The following is a 15,142-nucleotide window of genomic DNA, read 5'->3' on the forward strand; positions in this document are numbered from 1 at the left end:
TGCAAAGAATCTCTAAACAAATTTCTAAATCTAATCTAAAATGTTCCACCTTTCAAAAACGATCCAAATTTTTCAAACTTAGACTAATTTTCCTAAAATGTGATGTCTTTGCTTTCCAAGTCTGCACATTGCTGAAATGTCCTCTTTTTCCAAAATGTCCTTGCTCTCAAGGTCTAAAAGTAAAATTGGTGCTCCTTGACAAATAAGCACAAGCACAAACACAATAAGTCTTCCAAATGAACAAAGACAAGCACACAGACACAGAGGAGTGATGACAGAATGGTTAGCCTACATTTTGACAACCACAAATGATGTCGTCACTGGCAGCAATTGTTTTTCACACTCGGTCTAACCAAGACTGCAGACCTACAGACAAGGTGAGCGCCTTCAGAGGGCTGATGTAGCGATGGCAGCCAGACACCAACGTCCTCGAATGTATGGGTGATCTGTTACTCGCCAAATTGTCAAATTGTTTATATCATGGGTGACGCCAGTCTTAACTCTGGTCAGCTGCACTCAGTCGAGTCTGGCTGTGCAACCCCTGCTATACATATTTGGGCTGGGGAAACCCCATCTGCATCTTGCTCCATTTCCCTTTACCAGAAGCACTCTACGCCCTGCTCTTCCTCCTCGTCCACCTCGTCCTCCTCCCCTGCGCTTAACCCCCTTCACCAACATCTCAAACAAGTTACAGGAAATGAGGACGTATCTGCTTCTTGTCCACAACCAGGAAACAGCCAGATAACATTTCGTGGTTTTGAATGAGTGAGACACGTGTTTGTCTGGTTGTGTGAAGGAGAGAGCCCACACTCTGGTGATGAATGTGGGACTTCAGGTCTATTAACCCCCAACAGTTTCAAGGAAATAATAAAAAAAAAAAACCCATCACGCTTACAGATGTTGGGCTGAAGCCCTCCTGAATGCCAGGAAACCGATCCGGAGAGGACAGGTCCACGGAAATGCTGCTGCACACACAGGACAGATTTGAACATGTTTTCAGGGTCGAGCACACTATTATCAAAGATATAAATAAGTAATCTGAATACTCACTGGGATGTATCAATGTCTGCATCTGTTTTAGTGCTCAGCAGCTCCAAACAGTTGATGAAAACCTGCGTTGAGCACATGAACACACTTCAGGCATGATGTGAAAAACAGACTACTGCCATGATCATACCCAGATTTAGATGTTAGGGATGCTAACAGGAGGCGAGTCAGTGCTTCGGTCACAGCGTACACACAAGAAGGTGCAATAGTTGTGCAGGTTGTCATCCCAACAGTGACTAGAAACTGAGTCTTACAAGTTCACTGCATGTCACACTGTGAAAGATGCACAAAGGTAATCTCGGAGGTAAAGTACGTCAGAGCGAAAGATATCGGTTTAACACTACACTGTCAATAGAAACTAGAATTACTAACTCGTGGTTGTTTCAAGTTGCACTTTACATTTATGTCTGAAGTGAAGACTTTGAAGGAATTTAATAAAAAGTATAAAGTGTATTTTTTGGTAATATGGAAGATCTCACTACACTGACAACATCACATGAAGATCAATATCAGCGGAACAAATGAGCTTGTGGTGACTACAATGCTTCAAATATGGATGCTGCTGTAGAGAAACATGCAGAGTAACGGCCAGAAAGGTGTTTTTGCACAACATTGTGATGTCCATGCAAGTGCCATCACTTCATTTTATCCTATGAGACGTGTGTGAAATGCTGTTACCAAAATCTAATCAGTTCATCTCTAAGTGAACACTTGAAAAAATTGCTCATGATGTTCCTGAGACATCGTGTTGAGGACAATGGGACGTAGAGAGGTACAGATGGATGGACGACCTGAAAATGTGTGTGTGGCCACAGCTCTTTGCCAGTGCAGAGACATAAAAAACTAACAGCTTTAGCTGCTGTCATGTTTTTAAAAAGTAGCAAAGCAAACAAGGTCCAGCCTTAAAAGACAACAATATAACATGACAATTGTGCACGGACTGAAGTAAATGTGTTTTTTAGCAGTCACATGACTCTATTCTGTATCGTTTCACGATGTTCTTAGGTGTACTGGGACTCTGGTCCTAAATATCTGACACCATCAGAATTTTGCCTTCAGTTGTCAAAGCTCTAAAGTTCTCCTCCTTTGTGTGCAGCTGCTTTTCACCCAAAGTTTATCCAGATGTCTTGAGCAGTAGATCATATCCTCACCTGAAGCCTTGAGCGTGACAGCTAAACCTGCAGGTGGTGGACCTTGTTCACGGTGTGATCTAGGACCACTGCTTTTCACTGGTGACCAAAGATTTCACTATGTTTCTCTCACAGCTGTCAACTGTCATCTTGGATGGCTCAAGATCATAGTGAAAAGGGTCCTTTATACATACATACATAAATCTAAAACTGTGGGCCGACTGCATGTTAAATGGGTTTGGGATATCTATATTTTACAGATTTGAATGATCATTTAGAAATCCAGTGAGTTAAACACTGTCTTCCATGCTTTTCTGTGTGTTGGTGAAAACATACATAATGAAGCCATATGTGTCATTCTGGCTGCAGGCTGACAGACCCTACCTTCATTATGCCCACACTGAGCTCTGTGGCCTGGTCCTGGACCTGGTCCAACTGCAGCACCTGATGAAAAGACAGTGAGACAACATCAGAGAAGTCCAACTATCCTCTTCAAGTTCAGAGGTTGCAGTATTCTATACCTTTGTGTGCTTTTATTGCCATGATACGTTGCGTTTGTGAAGCACAATCTCATACGATTGCTGTACAGTTTCCTTGTTAAATATAGGACTGCATGAGCAAGCACTCCAAACACACGGAGTCAATGGCAAGTTGTGATTTGGATCATCACACGGACACTTCTTGTAGTTAGTGTATTTGCATGGATGATTACAGGTGACTATCTCACATTGATTTCTCCTGCTTTGATCTCCATTGGCTCTTTGAGGGACTGCAGCATCTGGATCATGCACTGTTCAAACTGTGAAGGCTGCATGAAACACGGGGAAGAGAACATGTAGATGACAAAGCGAGTCTGACATGTGACTTACAGTTTGCTGCAGTATCTATCATCTCTCATTAGGCATGACGTGATTGATGCAATAACACATCCTTACCAGGCTGGTGATTCCCTCATTATCTACAACCCAGTCCTCCTTCTCAGCAAGCCTCTTGACATCTGAGAGTGAAAAAGCACAAATATGAATCGTGGGGGCAATTACTTCAAACCGCTCGACCTCAACCTCTTATTGAAGTCGCAGACGAAAGAAAAAGCCTCTCTACACGTGAAGTGGGATCACTTTCATACAGTGTCATTACAACTGAATATAAACAGAATTAAAACGTTTTTGAGGGGGAAGTAAAACATGATATAAAATCAAACTGTCAAAATCACAATTTGATGTGTGCAGGGTGGAAAGTTCAGTGACAATCAGTCACTCTTCTCTAAATGACCACGACTAACCGCAAGTGAAACTGAGCGTGTCTGGTTTTAGTCTCATAGCACTTTCGCCATTACTACCTGGAAGTTGTATGAGGTAAAAGGTGACAGTTGAGGACACTGACCATCAAATACTCAATGGAGGAAAGCTATATACTAATTTTTAAAGTACACTGTTTTTGCGGTTAGTACAGAAGAAACCAATGTATGAGGGGTGAGTGGTACACCAGCTTCCTCTTCGGTGTCGTGTTCACCATGATTTTGCAACACTGTCATTCCCATTACAAATGTTTTAGCATATAAAAAATAATGTTCTTTATTGTGGCGGCAATAACATGCAGGTAGAGGGCAACACATGTACTCATAGAACTGGAGTTACACCCAGTAACTGGTAGATGATATGAGCAAATGACAGAATATGTGCACAAATGGACGCCAATAAAACTGTGACTTCGGAAGGACACAGCCAATTGAGCTTAACCTTAAAGAGAAAGCTACATGTGTTTGTAAAGATTCAATTAAGACTTATTCTTTAGTTTTCCAGTGCAAAGACACCTGTTATAAAACTTAAAATTGGATGAAATACACATTTAAAATTTGAATATACCAAAATATCAAAAAGAGTTTCCATGTAGTGTATGAACATTTATTAACAACTAAGATGCCTCTGGTGCACAATCAGCATCTTATTTGTATTTAGTTCATAACATAACATGACATAACGTGTGTCTGGGGGAAAAATCCAGGAAGTTCAGAAATTCTATGAAACCTCTTTTGAAAATCTTGTTAATTTTCCATGCTCACTTTCAACCAATGCCTCATCTACACCCTCTTCGCTCCATTACTGCTCCTGCTCGCCCTCACCTTCTGTAGTGTGCAGCAGAGTCACCATGAGGCAGTGAACTCTCAAATCCAGCAGCAGATCCTGGATCACCTGCAGCAAATCATTTGGGATCTCCAGAGCAGACAGAGCCTCATGACAAGCCCTGCATGAGAGACAGCAGAGGCAACAGAGAGAGCGACAGGCATGAAGATGAAAATCCATATGAGCACGTCAGATCTGCACACAATCAGTGACACACATTTCCAAACAATCCGTGTGACAACCTGACGGTGTGGATGATTTGTGTCAGCCAGGCTCCAGTCAGCTCTGTCTTGTTCTCCCAGCCTCCGTAGAGACTCAGCTCCGCCTGTGGCAGGGTGGTGGGGAGGAGAGCCCCTCGAACGAGCTTCACCAGCCGATGGGTCATCTCCTCGATCATTTTCTGTAAAACACACAGCATGTGCACAAATGACTTGGGTTTAGGCGGTATTCATGAGAACAACAACAACTGTGGAGCTGAGTAATACTGTCAAAATAACATTTCTGTGTAAACAGTCACAATGAAGCATACTTTAAAGTCATTCTGTCTCTGTCTGGCATTCTTCTTGGATTTTTCCACCTGCCCAGATTTCTCTCCAGTCTGAAAAACAAAGAACGAACAAGAAACACGGCTGTTTAGCGCGATCTGCAAATTAAAACAAAGATTTTATTCTCATTGTGCTTGCCAAGACAATGTACTTATAAACCATAAAGGGCCAGTCTACCTAAAAAAAATCCTATTTTTTATGTGTTACCAGTTTTCACAGGGAATATTTTTGCAGTGTGTTCTATATATCATCCAGAGTAACAGTGGATTTGTTTTCTTCCATACTCCGAGCACCACAAATGAAATTACAACCACCTCCATTGTTTTTGGGTGGAGGGAGAAATCTCAGAGATCAAACTATCTGAAAGGCAAGATACCACAAGAGGGATGAGGGATGGGACACGCTGTGATTAGAGTGAACCCCCCGAAGTGTGTATTTCTATCTATTTGTGTTTATGGTGGCTGTAACAGCTTCTCAGGCATTTACCTCACTAAAAAGACTTCCATTAACATAAGAGATCCAAAGCTTCCAGAAGTTGGGCAGCTGACCGATCACCACATCTGACAGCTTCTCCACAAACTGCACCTGCTGCGGAGTTTCAAAGCGCCAGGCTGCAACAAAACACACACATGCTGTGCTACACTCACAAATAATATCAATGTACACTGTAAATGATGACCTAGCAAGTTACACGGCATTAAAACATCTGAGTGCTTCTGTAATTCAAGGAATCACAGACGAATACGTCTCATTTCCAGGCACAGCGGGCTGCAGTTGTTATTTGCTTGCATGTTTACTGCACTGCCTGAAGTAAAGGGACACGCTGCAGCTCCCTTACGCATCACTCTTATACACCGTGATTTCCCCTAAGCACTGTACATGGCAAAAAGTGCCACACACACAAACAAACAAAAGCACAGTCAGAGTGAGGCTCAGACAGGGAAGCCCCTCCCGAGCAACGAAAGTGTGGGTGAGATGTAAGATGAATGTGGTGCTCACTGCTGGGTCGCGGTGTTCGCAGGCTGCCCCCTCTTTTCAGAGACGCAGTGTGGCTGAGCCTGCCGAGGGCTGACGGACGGGTATCCCCCTCTGGGTCGAGAGCTCCGGCACCCACTGACAGACATAACGAAGGGAGGAGGAAGGGGCCAAGAGATGAGAAATGAACTCAGAGGAAAAAGAAACACATACTTCAGATATCAAATAATCAAATAAGCCATTTTCATAATTCCACATTCCTCAATAAGCTCGGCAGGCTTTCACACCAAACAATCCTAGCTCGCCCCTCTCGGCCTTTCTTTATTTGTCTTCTGATCCGTCTCTGCCGTGGCCCACAGCTGAGAGAATGTCCCGTTGTTTCCAGGGTGAGGAAACAGAGCTGTGGGCTTTGTGAAAACTGGGGTGAAGTGGGTTTACGTCGACCACACTGGGCTCAGTTAGTCTGATCCTTATGCAAGTACAAGAGCTCCACTAGATGGCAACAGGGAGCTTTGCAGCTGCGGCGAATGAGAGAGCAGCAACCACACACTCCTATCTCAGCTAGTGAGATAACTTTAGTGCTGTGAATCCATGAGATAACTTTAAAGATAAGGCAAAGGTTGAAAACTAGAATGAAAGTGAAACACTGCAGAGCTGAGAGGGGATCAAACTTACTACAATGAAAATGAAACTTAGAAGACAAGTTTGTGCAAGGCTGCAAAACGCCTACATGTAGTTTGTCTAAATGAGGAGAAACGATGGCCACATTTCCAAAACATGTGTCTGACACACTCAGAGAAAAGTGCATAGGTGAGTCACCGACCAAGTGTCGTGTGTAAGCAAGTAATGAGAAATCCCCAAGCAAAGGCGCAAACATGGTTGAGCTGGCCCTGCTCACAACACAGCCGTACGCTCTAGAAAATGTAAGGAAATTTTCATTTGAGTCATTTGAGTCTGTAAACAAGCCGAGCTTTATCACGTTACGCTTACACACACACACACACACACACACACACACACACACACAATACACTGACACACAGGCCTTACGGAGCAGTGCAGTCTGTCTCTGTGATGTTTTCCTCTCTTTTTACAGGGAGGAGAGCTGCTGTTGATCCAGGTGTCAGCTGAACCCCCAGCGTCCTCAGAATGCACAAGATGTAAGAAGTATGTGTGTGCGTGAGACAGTCGAGGTGTGAGTGCATGTGTGTGCAGGGCTGCTCTAATGTGGTTAAAACTATTTGTTACACTGCTGTGCTGTTTCTTGCTTAAAGTTTGAAGGTTTAAATATAGGAAGCTCAGTGTGTGTGTGTGTGTGTGTGTGTGTGTGTGTGTGTGTGTGTGTGTTGAAGACACTGAGACAATGTGTGTCACCCGCTCACTTCCTCATCAGGTCTGATGCTTCTCTGCAGGTCGGATGAGTTCCTGTTCCCCGAGGGGTCACTGACCCTGACCACAGCCGCACACACACACACCAAGCTAAGTCCTGTTTAAATTTAGTTAATTTCCGACACAAAAGATTAAAAAAAGTCTCATCGCCTTTCACAGATGTTTTTTTTAGATTTTCACTCATATGTCACACATATGTTACGTCCTCACAGACCCAAAAGCTGTGGTACTTCCTGTTACTTTGTTAAAAGAGCAGCAAATGGTAGAACCACCGTTTTTTTGTCCTGCAAACTGCATTTTTCAAATTGGATTTTTGTTTTATTTACTTCTTCATTCTTCCTTTTTTTAATCCAAGTTTCACCATCTTTGTCAGATTACACAGATGAACAGATAACGGAGAACAAACAGAAAGCTCCTGGATTTCTTGGAGGAGAAATGTAAAACTCGAAAAAAACAAAACAAAACCCCTCACTCTTCTGAATGTACCACACACTGATACACATGCAAACACATGCTAATTGAGGCGCAATAATAATTAACACGTTTCTCTGAGAGTGGTACTGACTGGTTCTAAAATCACAACCGCATGTTTTCCAGTCAAACCTAAGAACACTGGAATTGCTCTAATTGTTCACTGACAAAACTATTTTCCTAAGAACAAAATTTCCTGCTAATTGTATTGATATTGGCAGAAGAAGCTCTGTTCAGGAAGTAAGACTACTGCTGTTTATAATTGAATTGGGCAGAGTCAGATTGCAGCACCGGGGCACGATGGGAGTGTTTGGACATACGGAAGCAACTTGCACTGCTATGCTTCCTCACTAGAGAACTCAGGCTTCAGGCTTTTGTTGCAACGGAGACGGATGGGCCCGTTTCACGTTTAAGGCAGTTTATATGGTAATTAATGGAATCATAACTGCACCAGAACGGCCTTTGGCCTCATATTCTGGACTGAGAAACACAGGAGACGGAGAAAATGACATCAGTTACTGCAAACATGACTGATCCATGACAGAGGAGTAATCCCTGCCACGTGTGATGCTGACAATAGTGTAAAAGATGGCTTAGAAATACACCGAGCTGCTAAATGTGATACGAGAAGGAAGAGGAGGCCGCCTGCAGATGGGGAGGCTGTGAGGTACCAGTAAGGGGGATTCTGGCTATTTGAGATGGGGGGGACGGTGGGAGGAGGGGGGACTGGGGTCGGGGGAATGTAGTGGATGTGGTTTTAGGACGGTGGCTGCCTGGGTGGAGGGATGTTTCAGGAGGCACGGGTTTCGTACTTGAGCGAGAGGTGAACAGCAAAGACCGGGGATGGTAAATAGCTACCAGGTGTGTGGGTGTGTGTGTGTGTGTGTGTGTGAGAGAGAGAGAGAGAGAGGGGAAGAGGTGGGGATAGAGAGGCTCTTTGTAAAGTGTGACAGCAGAGGGGACAGGAGACAGCTGGCTGTGGCAAACAATAAGAGTAAGGCGTGAGCACTTTACTGTCCGTGTGTCTATGAGTGTGTGTGCGCCTGTTATTACGATCCCATTCACACCTGGCATTAACATGCAATCTCTATCCAGATGAGGAAAAACTAATGTTAATAGAAGGTGCGAATGCATCGTGATCAGAATGTGACGCGATCTGCCCGACCACATCTAGAGGCAGTCTGGCTGGCATTGTGGTCGGAGTCGCACAACATGATAGTAATAAGAAAATAAAATATAGGTAAATTTAGAGAGTGAGCAGGCAGGAAGGCTGAAAGAAACATGTCTCTAATTACTAATTGTACGTGCCATGAAAGCTCCAAATGATGCGACAACAGCGTGAAAAATGAAAGCAATACGGGTGGAAAATGACTAAGAGTAAGAAATAATTGTGTGTGCAACAGTGGGTGCTGCACTCATCTGTGCAGCTGGTCTGCATAGGCATATAATTTATCTTTTCACAGTGTAGCTGACATACCAGTACAGCAACACACCAGGACAAACTGACACAATGTCTTTTTTATGCAAAGAAAGAAATAACTGTGTGCCAATTTAACAAGAGGGGACAAATGATTCAAAAAATCTTCATAGACAGCATCTGAGAAAGTTTCGAAAGCTTCCTCTTACTCAACAACTCACAACACTCTGGTTTTTTTTTTTTGAAGGGAGTCTGGGGCTGATTTGCCACACCATAAAATGACTCACGTACAGATTTTGCTCCGGAGGACAGAGATCCGATCTCAATGAGGAGAATGAGAAAAAAAATAAATAAATAGCAGGCTTAAACACGAAGGAAAGATCATTTATTATCCAGATAACACATCTGGATGCAGATCCACTTTAATACCAGTACATGTGTGTGTATGTATACTAAGACTGTCCTCAACAGAAAAATGACAGCATTGGTTATTTGTTGAAACACTTCAGGTCCCTGTTGTGTTTGTCACCCACAGGAGCAACGCTGGGCTCTAAGGCGTTCTCACACACTTACACTCAGAGCTAAAGGTCACATGATGACCACTGGCTGCAATAAACAGCTGTGAATACATATTTTGGAGTATCAGCAACACTCAGTGTGACTCTTTGTGTTATCGCATGTTGATATCTCGGTCCAATAAAAAACTGTTTGTCAGATTTATGTAACAAATATCAAGCAGAGAAGAAGTCTACTGAACACGCTCTATGTGGCCAAAAGGTTGGAAGCTTGAAAAACGTTTTTGCCGTACGCAGCAAAAAAATCAGTTTAACAAGCGTTTTGATGAGGAACCCCAAATGTAAACAGAATTGTGTTTATTTATGCGAAAACTTCACAGGGTACCTTTAAAACGACCTACATTTACATTTTCCTTACAAGTGATCTCATGTGGTTGTGTGAATGAAGACTGTCCTCTCTCGGTGGCAGAGGTGGAGGCAGCGTGACGCTATTGACACCACCGCATAAAAGTCCTAGCAAAGGGGGTGGGGGGGGGGGGGGTGGGGACTTCTAAACCTGAGCTCGACAGTGGATACCGCAGCTCATGTCCCGCCTGCTGGAATCGGTCGTTTGGTTTCTTTCAAATATGAGGGTGATCTTCCTCGACTGAACCAAGTAGCTTAACCTAAAGCTAAACTTACACAGAGCTTAACCGCAGATGTGGCAGATCGGGAGTCTTGTTTGGAAAAGTCGTATGGGTCATTTTGGAAGACACTGACATATGTTTATTTTGTTTATTCATACATTGTCAGCGTTGTATATAGAATGCTGTTTGGATCTAATGTTTCTCTTGAATCACAAAGTTAGATTTTATGTCTTATACTGTTACACTGCAGTAAATAACTAACTGTAAATGTGCATCTCTGTGTATGTGTTTCAGTACATTTTTGAAAACCAGCAATTTTCAGAATAGTTGGGTTGCATTTGATTTGCATGCAATTTCAGATTCACTCCCTGCCACATGTTGCTCTGCTGTGGAATGCATGTGCGGACTGAAAAGGAGCCATCCCTGACATGATAATCAAGATGATATTTAACTGTGGAGAGGCAGGGAGCAAACCGAGCTCCAGATCCATCAAGCCTGAGCCCCGGAAACCACTGTTACCCTTAGCATTAGACATATTTATGTTCCAGCTGCACTATGTGAAGCAGCCACCCACTCGCAATGTATTTGTATGGGTGCCTTTGTGCAAGTGTGGGTACAGGAGTGTGTGTGTGTGTGTGTGGGTGTGCAAGCATGGTTGGCGGATCGCTGTTGTTCCTGAGCGGACGGTTTCACGTTCACATTTTTCCTGCTCGCTGATTTAACAGAGGAACAGCTTAATTGGGGTTAATTGTTCCAATCCATCTGTGAAGCTGTGTGTGAATGAGAAAGAGAGTTTGTATGTGTGCGTGTGCAGTAACATGTCAAGCCCTGAAACCCAAACCCAAAGCCAGTGCTGCCTCGCTTTCATCTTATTCATACATTCATGAAAAAATAAACACTCGAGCCTCAGGCAGGGGAGGGCGGTGACAGAGAGGGGAGTGCAAGCAGAGAGCTGGTACGACGGGGAGGCAGCTGGCTTTCTCTCTTCCCTCAGCTACCTTCACACTCACATGACATCTCGCTGTTTGATTGGAAATGCTAAATGGAGGCTTTTCACTTCATGTGTAAAGTAAGCCAGCTCAGACATGTGTGTGCTTATGTGAGTGAGTCACCTCTCTGGCCGCTGATGAACTCGTCTCTGCAGTTTTGCATCAGCTGCAGGATCCACTTGTGCTGAGCGTGGATGCACAGCCATGCTGGGTCACCTGGAGCGTGCAGGTCGGACAGGTACCTGCATGGACAAAAAAAACAAACAAACAAACAACACACAGGTGTGAAAAGCTTATACTCCAAGAGGGAAAAAAAGGAAAACTCACACCTTATCTGGTGAGGTGCTGGTTTGCAGGTACAGAAGGTACAAAAATGCACTAAATCAAAATAATTAAAATCACAAAGTGGAAAAACATCTGGATGCTTGAAGTCAAATCCAGAAATAAAGTTTATCTACAGTGTAAATATGCCTGTTTCATACTACTTTACAAAAAGCTGAGACTAATTGCAGATCAGTATGAATCCTTTAAAACCACAAAGTGGGACTTTTAAGATTTCTGAATTTAGCCTGCCCAAGAGGGAGCAACAAAAAAGACAGGATCCATCAATTCACTGATGATTTTAGCTAATCACAGGTATTACTGGTATGCATAGAGTTAGTGAATAAATAACAAGAAATTGAATTTGGCATAACATGTAGTATTCAGCTTATTTTTCAGCTGTCACATGTCCTGCTCAGTACATCTATCACAGACATCCTAACCAAAACCTCTGCTTATGTTATCCATCTTAAATACCTGTATAAGCCAGGAATTTGGGGTACATGTGTGATGTTATAATCTCAAAAAATTCAGTTGATGTGTAAACACAAATATAAATTACAGAAAAAAGTCAAAGCACGATAAACAAAGAAAAAGTAGAAAAAAACATTATAAGAAAATCTATGAATGCATCCAAGTTGAAGAGCATACAAACTTTAATATGCAAAAAGAAACAGATCTGCTCTCTGCATAAAAGCACGCAGAGGTGATGGATGAATCCAAACTCAGAAATAGAAAAGGACTTCTCGATCCTCTTGCCTGAACCTCACAAACACTTCACCCTCTTATTCATCCACCGTCTCTCTCCTGATAACCGTCCCTCTCCCAGGTTACTTCCTGGGCATCACTCAGTGACCTGCGGGATGACGGATGACTCACTCTCTGAGCTGTGGCCTGGCTCCCTCTGCTGTCCCCCTATGAACCAACTGCTCATTTGTTTCTCATTAGGTGGCATCTTTCAGAAGTCTGAGCGAGACTCACAGGCACAAAACACATGCACACATGCACACAGCTCTCACCATCCACGGCAAGAGTAAACAGGAGCTGAGTGGGCGTTCAGAGCCGTGCCTAATGCAGCAGGATGAAAGATGTTGCCGTGTGGTTGAGAACTGGTCTCTGTGATCCTGACAGGTCGGTCTTAACAATAATAAATCGGGAGAGACCACAAGTATGAATGGACAGAAGGATAGAGGGGAAAAAAGGAGGAAAGACAGGCAAGGAAGAGGGGGAAATAGAGACAGAAAGAAGAGAACGGGACAGCAGAAAGCTGAGAAGATTAGTCAACATTCAGAGAAATGTGAGAGGCAGACAGAGGAAAGTGGATGGAGGATGAAGTTCTGGTAAACGATGACACAGACGAGTATCAAAGAAACCAAAAGGAGAAGGAGTATGAGAGATAATGTCACGACCGTATATTTAATGTACACAGACGGTTCGCGATGTGTCGGGATCCTGAGGCATATTCTGAGAAATGTGAAAAACACCACTCAACATGCAGATGACGAATCTTTATGTGAAAACAAAGAGTGCGAAATGTATAAAGCCCACAACATGACGACTGGCGGGAATGCAGGCAGAAATGACCTTCACACATGAGGGAAGTGTAAAGAGACCTGATGTATCTCTTCTGGTCATGCAGCGTTGACGGGGTCTGCAGCAGTTTATCCAATAAGAGACTCCTCAGAGCGTCAATCCTCGTCTCCACCTCGGCATACACTAGAGCAAAGTCACATTTTTATACAAGATGAATATTCAAAATAGAGACAGCCGTTGAAAAAGAGTGATATTTTGCTTAACTTCATCGATTAGTTGAACTAAGAGCGATATACCTTTTTTGAAAACAGGGACCTCGGTGTTGCCAAAGAGAGATTTGGCTTTCTCGTAGTCATTGATCACCACATCGTAATCACCCTGAGAGAGAAAAGTCAGTTCAGTTTTTTTAAACGGATCGATTGCGACACACACTGTGTATTTAAGCCTCTTTGGCTCCACCCTCTGGATGACCCATCCAGTCTGTGACATAAAACAAATAAACTGTAAACACTGGGAAACACTGTCTGAAAACGAACTTTAACTTGGAAGAAAATAAAAGGGCAGCATCAGAAGAATACCATGATGCTCTTGTGGGAGTTCTTAAAGCAGCTGAAGATTGCTAAAAAAAACATTACAAATGCATCTGACACAAACCTGCACTTACAGTTATGAAAACAATAACATTTGATAAAAAGGGGAAAACTGCTCAGGCTGAGAGGAATATCATGTAATAATGAGTTAAACGGGACTCAGGGACGTAATGCAAAGACTGAAAACTGTTGCCTGGACGGTGACCAGAGGCTTTAATTGACACCTCTGCACTTTGGTTTTACTGCTGCTTGTTTCTGAAATTGTTAAGTGGTTGGAGCTAGGTTTTGGATTATTCCTTTTTCATGGCAGTGGCTCTCGTGGGTTATGTTTAAACAGTATTTATGTGCCGCTTGCAGAGAAACAATAAAGTTAAGTAAAGTGAAATGAGGTGATGAGGCAACACGCTGGTGGACTTGGAATGGCATGCAAAGCCTCTCACGGGAGCCATTAGGTTTTATGATTGCCCTGCTGGGCTTTATAATAAGTGAGGAACATTAACCCACAGATTGTGTGCACCTGACAGCGCAAACACCGTTCTCTGATTATGCTCCCATACTTTGAGATGACAAAGTCCAGTTATGACAGCTAAATGAACTGAAGGAACACCGAGATGAAAACAATGACCTTACAAATAACCAGACCGTCACAGTCTCTGCTGAGGGAAGCTCAGAGAGTGCAGACTGTAAGACAGACTTTCACTTCCTCCATCAGTCAGAGAGGTGAAGGCATCCCTTCTGGATGAATGATCCAATGTCTCACAACACACAACTCACAACTCACATGACAGCATTAAACGTGTGCTGGTTTGGAGGCCAACTGAAGCCCTATTTGTTTTCTATTAGCTACTTGATGGTCGTGTGTGCTGGTGTCTCTGTGGTGATTTGTTGACAGTACCTTGTGGATGTTGCGTTCAATGTTGAGTGGCAGGTTGAAGAGAAACTTGAAGCGCTGCAGGACGTTGAGTGCATTGCGTGTGGAGTCAGCTTTGTCTTTCCGCCCCAAGACCTCCTGGAACAGAGTATCTGCAGTATCACTCGCTCCTACGAGAGAGACGGAGAGAGAAAGAGGGAGTGAGTGAAAGAGGCAGGAGAAAATGAGAAACTGGGATACTGTACAAATAAATGTTGATACCACATTTCCCTTTTAATGTCAGTCTCTGGTTTTCTTCCTGCTCTGTGTGCTATCTGACACAGTAGAGGCCGAGCTGCTAAGGAGAAAGTGACAGCTATCTCTGAGCCGGGCAGCTGAGTGGAACCTTTGCACAGCTAACAGGCTTCGTGTGTGGCCTCGGATGTGCCCTCAAATAGGGGAAGGAAAAAAAAACAAGTTCTTCTAATCAAAACAAAACCCCACCCCCAAAACAAAATCCCTGAAGGAAAAACAGCATGGGACCGAACAGAGGAATATTTCACATTTTTCACTCGCAAATCTCAGTTGTCATGAAGGGAACATTCCTGTTTTGCGATTGGC

The 15,142-nt window shown here is 43.4% G+C and overlaps 1 protein-coding gene across 2 annotated transcripts in view; it reads right to left on the reverse strand.

Annotated features, from left to right (window-relative positions):
- Positions 1–15,142, reverse strand: part of exoc2 (exocyst complex component 2) — a 52,370-nt gene that overhangs the window by 10,604 nt on the left and 26,624 nt on the right. Inside the window, exons 8-21 of one of the 2 annotated variants that reach the window (XM_076723423.1) lie at positions 14,567–14,712; positions 13,378–13,459; positions 13,162–13,264; positions 11,351–11,469; positions 5,845–5,958; positions 5,332–5,456; positions 4,830–4,898; positions 4,543–4,700; positions 4,300–4,421; positions 3,113–3,174; positions 2,905–2,985; positions 2,562–2,621; positions 1,051–1,112; positions 896–962 (exon numbers count right to left, since the gene is read on the reverse strand). In XM_076723423.1, coding sequence (XP_076579538.1) covers positions 896–962; positions 1,051–1,112; positions 2,562–2,621; positions 2,905–2,985; positions 3,113–3,174; positions 4,300–4,421; positions 4,543–4,700; positions 4,830–4,898; positions 5,332–5,456; positions 5,845–5,958; positions 11,351–11,469; positions 13,162–13,264; positions 13,378–13,459; positions 14,567–14,712 — 1,370 coding nt within the window. Of the gene's footprint in view, positions 1–895; positions 966–1,050; positions 1,113–2,561; positions 2,622–2,904; positions 2,986–3,112; positions 3,175–4,299; positions 4,422–4,542; positions 4,701–4,829; positions 4,899–5,331; positions 5,457–5,844; positions 5,959–11,350; positions 11,470–13,161; positions 13,265–13,377; positions 13,460–14,566; positions 14,713–15,142 lie in introns of both variants that reach the window. The other variant, XM_076723414.1, reaches the window with a different exon arrangement.

This window comes from Chaetodon auriga, chromosome 3 (genome assembly GCF_051107435.1).
Source record: "Chaetodon auriga isolate fChaAug3 chromosome 3, fChaAug3.hap1, whole genome shotgun sequence".
NCBI classification, from domain to species: domain Eukaryota; kingdom Metazoa; phylum Chordata; class Actinopteri; order Chaetodontiformes; family Chaetodontidae; genus Chaetodon; species Chaetodon auriga.